Source organism: Eufriesea mexicana, unplaced genomic scaffold (genome assembly GCF_001483705.2).
Source record: "Eufriesea mexicana isolate 0111107269 unplaced genomic scaffold, ASM148370v2 scaffold36442, whole genome shotgun sequence".
Classification (NCBI taxonomy): domain Eukaryota; kingdom Metazoa; phylum Arthropoda; class Insecta; order Hymenoptera; family Apidae; genus Eufriesea; species Eufriesea mexicana.
In genome coordinates, this window is record NW_016942804.1 from 104,806 (window position 1) to 110,947 (window position 6,142).

Consider the following 6,142-nt stretch of genomic DNA (forward strand, 5'->3'; position numbering starts at 1 on the left):
CTTTCCCTTTTTTCCTCCTTTTTTTTTCTCCGTCTTTCGCGTCACAATGAGTCTGGCAACGCGATACGACGGCGGCCATCGCGTCAGAAACCTGTAACCGCGTGATTCGAGCATGTTGGTCGTAAAAGGGAATCAAGAAATCCCACGATACGAACATATCTCTCGCGAGGAACTTATTCCAAATTTCTTCTCTTCCCACGATACTATTCGCGATCACTTTTCCTCGTAGTTTCCTTTCTATTAAGAAAAAAGAGGAAAGAAAGAAACATAAATCTTTTTAATCGTAGCCTTCGATACCGATCGAGAAGTTATTAGCTACCGCGCGATAAGCAATGGGCAAAAGTAACGAAAACGAAGAATACAATTTCGGACAATTAGCTATTAAACGAAAGTAATCGAGATGACGAGTTGGCCTAATCCACGAATCCTTCGAAAGTTTTAGTGTTAATACGGATTCGACGAATCTCGAAGGAATAACATCATAGATGGGAAAGAAACGACTGCGCTGACTCTTCGCGAAGATTTGATTCGTAGAGGCGAGGGAGAAGAAAAAGAAATATGGACGACAGCTGGCTATCGGCCGCCAAAGGGGAAATTTGAAGAAATACGAGTTTGAGAGGTTCTCGAGTTTCAGTGGAGTCAGCCGCGTACAGAGCGATAAAGAGAGGTGAGAGAGTGAGAGTGCCGCCATATAAAATTAGCGGAAGAAAGAAGAAGAGAATGTAGGGGCAATAGGGATGAAATGGTGGGGGATAGAGCGCGAGGATTTGTACGTGTGCGTGTATGTGTATGCAATATTGCGTGCGAGAGGGAGAGAGGCAAGAAGACCAGCCTACGTATTGATCTTGTAAGTTTCCCAACGTAGAGCATTCGTATAAAACCGGGCAGCAACGACATCTACGTTCTGAACGATTTCTACGTCTACCTAGTCGTTGTGCTTTCGCTCGTTTTTCTCCGATTACTGCTTTTCATATCTATAATCGATGTATCTACTACGATAAAACGCAGTTTGGACAAGGTTAGGATAGAGGTGCGACCAGAGCTATTCGTTTGCTTTAGTTTCTCTTCCCATTTTGTCCCGTCAGCGCTTTTTTCTTTCGTAACTTGCGTAACTTTTACAGATCTGAACATTTACACGAGTTGCATGTTTTCTGGTAGCATTGTTGAAAATCTGACTGACCAGAACGTTTCCTTTTTATTCCACTGATTTCGCCTTAATGCTACTTCTAGAGAGTTTGAGTTTTCTTTCTTTCTTCTTGTCCTCTTTCCACCTCTCCTCTCACTCTCACTCTCACTCGCTCACTCACTCGCCCACTCTTTTTTGATTTCTTGACACGGAATAAGTTTAAAAGATTCTTTCATTGTGAAAGGGTTGAATGTAAACGATTTGCAATACACGCTCGTCTCGGATAAATCCGAGAGAAATTCGGCCTCGAGTTTCTGGTCGTTCAATCTAATGTTTCTTTGTGGAACTTGATCGTTTACGCAAGCTTTGATCGCACCAGAAGTCTGTTACGATTCATCGCGAAACGAACAAATTATGCAGATAAAGATCAAGCACGTGCGTATACAAGTATGAATGTACGGATATAAGTGTGTGTGCGTGTATGTGTATGAGAAAAAGAAGGAGGTAGAGAGAGAGGGAGAGAGAGAGAAATGGATAGAGATAGATATAGATAGATAGATAGATAGATAGATAGATAGATAGATAGATAGATAGTGAGAGAGAGAGAGAGAGAGAGAGAGAGTGAGTGAGAGAGAGAGAGAGAGAGAGAGAGAAAGTTAAAAGAGCCACTGCCTTAGCGACAGCAGGATTTGTGCTAGAAACAAGGCCTTAGAAAGTAACAAACCAGAAACATAATTAGAGTTAAGTAAATCTGTTGTTGTTAACCAAAAAAGAAAAGAAAAAAGATAACGGTACTTAGAGAAATCAGGAGGACAAAGATGTTGAACGTATTGTAAAACTAATTAGCAATTGTATTTAAGCGCGTAACGTAAATATATACTTAACCCCTCGTGCCCGCAATTAAATAGGCGTGTTAACGCATAGTTTTACGTAGGATTATTAAACGTCGCTTGTCGCATACGAAGAAGAAGAAAACGAAGAAGAGAAAGAAGAAAATGAATGCGAATACGAAGGACAAAAAAGGTTGGAGGTCGTTGACGAGAAGGGAGAAAATGAAAATGAAGGAAAGGCGAAAACGGTGAGAAGAACGCGTCACTTTAATGCACGAGTACCGGGGCTCGTGAAATTTTTTATCTCTTTGACTTTGTTTTCTGCTCCTGCCTTACGAAAACAAAATGAAAAGAAAAACCAAAGGAATAGAAGAGGAGAAAGGAAAACAGGACACATACCTATCACGGATGTGAATATCGGTTACGATACCAGAGGAGAGAATCGTTAAACGGACATGTTCGACCGAGGAAAATGAAATTTCCGATAGCGCGTCGCACTTGAAACTACCACTTTGAATCCGATGTTAGCGTAGCGTACGTATCGTAAGCTGTCGACATTTATACTATGAACTATGAGTAAATTGTAGCGATCATTGTGAACATAGTTAATAGTATAGGTTAGTTAACCGCACTAATTGTACCGAAAAGTGGATTACATTTAATTCCAAAGATAATTATCGACGTCTACTTCAGTAACGCGTACATTGTACGCGAATCAAGCTGAGTTAAACGAATGAAAGAATGATTAACAAACAAAAGTGAAAAAGGACGAAAATGTAAGAAACTGAGAAAAACAGAGACAAAAGAGAAAGAACGTGTATACGTGTGCGTGCATGCGTGAATGCGAGCGAATGTGTGTATGCATGGCGAGAATAAGGAAAAAGAGGAGAAGGAAACAGCGTGTAATTTTACGACGAATGAGGTTCGAAAGTGTTCTCGAAACGAAGAAAGGAACAGTGACAAATTGTAAGCAAACCGCGAATGAGAACGGGCGTGCGTGCATTGGCGTGCATATGCATGTACATTTGATTAGACACGAGTTTCTTCAAAATGCGGCACAGAAATAAAGGAAATTAACGAAAACGCGATAATTGACATAATTCTGGAAATAACTCGAGCACAGTAACACGCATTTTTTGCGTTCATTCGCTTCTTCCTTAATCATTTATTCCGTTCGTAAGGGTTCTATGTTTTTTGCAACGATCGTACGTCTTTAGATACTACGTATACATATATGCATCATATATGATATGTACACATCATGTACTCGAGGTAACTAATTATCGAAAACGTTATTGTTTCGAGTTCATTCGTCGGTTAATAGGACACCTTTTCCAAAATACGAACCCCTGCATGTAACGTCCTTTTTCGAATATTTAACCCACGGAACGAGGATTCAAACGCAGCTAATTATACGTTAATTAATTAGGTTATCGATCTGATCTAGTTTCTAGAGTCTACTGTATGTACGAGCATAGATTCCCTATATTCATAACTACATACGATACATGCTATGATGGATCATATGTACCATCCAAAGATGCACTTGAGAATTTTGATTAGATATTACCTATAGTAATATGAAAATTTGATTTTCGTTCCTTTATAATCATCTTACAACGATTCGTTAAAATTCGTTGTTTACTATTTTTGTTACACGATACCAACTGAAAGATCGTTAACTCATTGAATTCAACGCGATACAATTAAAAAGCTCCCTCTAACCTCTGATTTTAGCGATTCTTCCATTTAAAAATTATTCTCTCAGATTTATCAACATACCATTAATATCTATCAAATCATGAAATTCTTTCTTTTAGCAAATAAATCGGGTTACCAAGGTAGACATCTTGACTGGAAAGACCTTAACTTTGATGCATAATTTTTCCTAAGCAATAATGTAAGGTCTTGACATTCTTGATATTATTACACTGATATGCCTGACGCGCGCGCGTGTGTGTGCGTGCGCCATGTGTGTATGTATATATGTGTATTTACATTTGTTGCGAGTGATTGGATGGGTATGTGATGTGTGTATGTATGTATGCATATGCGTATGTGAAAAATGAGGAAAATGATTGTGAATTAATAAGAGTTATCTCGAAAGTACAAGATTGTCGAAGTCCAATGTGGATAAAATTCGCCGGAAAATTAATGTTGCCCTAGTACACGAGTGAAAAGAGATAGCGATCAAGCAACTTCAAAACCTAACTTTTGCCAGACTATTCGATGTCATATTTTATTTAATAATCCCGTCCTTTTCCGACGTTGTCGTGAATTCAAATCTTTTTTCCTTGCATCACGTTACCTTTTCTTTCTCGAATCCCTCATTTTCTTCTCGCATATGAAAATTTGAGACTTCAATTTTTGAGTACGTGGATAAATTTGTAATTGAACGATAATAAGGAACAGAATAAATTCATACCACTACTTCGTAAATGATAGAAAAGAAAGATCATCGTTAAGAAACGATTCTTAATATATTTAAGAAAGAAAATGTTGTTACGATAATTGTTAATCAATAACGCTATGCATTTTGAAGACTTATTACTATGACCATAGAAACTCGAAAATTTTTTATCCTTGCGTTGCACGGAAAATACATCACGAGACATATACGCGTTTATAAGATACGCCAGAGACGCGCGAAACGAAGAAAAATGAATGATTAAATAAGTAATTTAAAAGCGAACACGTAAACGAAAGAGTAAGGGAAAGAAAGGGAGGTAAAAAAATTGAATATGGGTGAAAGTGACAGAAAACCGTGTACGTGGTATGCATATGCGTGTGTATGGGCGTGCAAGCAACAGAGAGAAAGGTAGTTTTGTGAAAGGGAAACATTAGAGTTCCGTTTTTGAGTGTTGGAGAATGTTCATTTGTAATTGTTTAAATCTAACGAGAAATGTACTGTAAAACTATAAGTACTATAGGCACTAAAAATATATCATTTGTTGACATGAAAAAATAAAAAAAATGATCCCAGTAATGTAAATTATCCCCGACGCGATACCGTGCAAGCGATCATATATACACTAATGCACACATGCACACGCAAATACATTCACGATCACAACATACACATACATCGCTGTAATGTAAAATATTTAATAACGATGAAAGTTACGAGCGAATCATGAACTGATACATTAAATATTGATAAGGATTATTGGGTAAAAAATATGATTCTCTACTTTATAGAGAAATTAGTGCAATTCGAACAAGAAAACATGTCAATTAGGTGCTTCATCAAGTTTGTTCCAAAGTTCAGGTTCAGTTACACTAGCCTTTTATCGACACTTGTCCCTGTTAAGAAATATATTTCTAAGGGAGAAATGGTCGAAAGTAAGTAAACTATTACTATTCAGAGTAATATTTGTCCATAATCTTTTTCAGCAAATTTTCTATTTTATCTATTATACTATGCGATATATTATTCGTTTAATTTTTTCATTCATTTTGATCTTTTCTTTCATATTTTCTAATTCAAACATCGATGAAGTTTTATATGGGGTAAGTAAAAAGTAGTTCTTTGTAAATGTAGCTGATGATATGTCCAGTAGAATTTAGAATAAGAAAATCAAGATTCGAACAAGTTTGCATGAAAATTCTGTATTTATCATGTAGGTGTATTATGTACAACGATAAAAATTATAAAATCCGCGTCATCGTTACTTTTTCTGTCTCAGTGCGAACATTGCATTTTTTAATATGAAATGTATTTTTAAATTCGCCTTCATCGATGATCATTTTTCAAACCATTCGAAATAATTATAGGCATTATAATAAATTGGGGTTAAAATGATTTCAATGAAGCTCAGTGATCTATAGTGATTTCGAAACTCGATCTTATCGATATAATAATGAATAAACAAGTATGAATTAAATAGAAATTGAAAATAATAAAAATTTCAATCCTTCAGGTTATCGTATTATTGTTTCTATGACGTCGGTGTTGTAATGCCACTATTGATGTTAATGATGATGCTGCTGCTGATGCGTCGTCTTGGTAAGAGACTCCATTTTTGGTTGATCTTCTGAAGGTGGTGGTGATTGTTTTGTCTTCTTTTCTTCCTCATTCACTTTTACTGGTGGAGGTGGTAATGTATTTAACAAACCTGGTTGAATAGTTACTTATTATGTATTTATTGTAAATTCATTAAACGAGGGGGGGGGGGGGGGGGGGGGG

At 36.8% G+C, this 6,142-nt stretch overlaps 1 protein-coding gene across 1 annotated transcript in view; it reads right to left on the reverse strand.

Moving 5' to 3' along the window:
- Nucleotides 1-5,597: 5,597 nt before the first annotated feature.
- phr6-4 ((6-4)-photolyase) overlaps nucleotides 5,598-6,142 on the reverse strand; it is a 3,297-nt gene continuing 2,752 nt past the window's right edge. Inside the window, exon 10 of the mRNA XM_017909873.1 lies at nucleotides 5,598-6,071. Within this exon, the coding sequence (XP_017765362.1) occupies nucleotides 5,929-6,071 (143 nt within the window). The 3' untranslated portion in view covers nucleotides 5,598-5,928. The remainder of the gene's footprint in view (nucleotides 6,072-6,142) is intronic.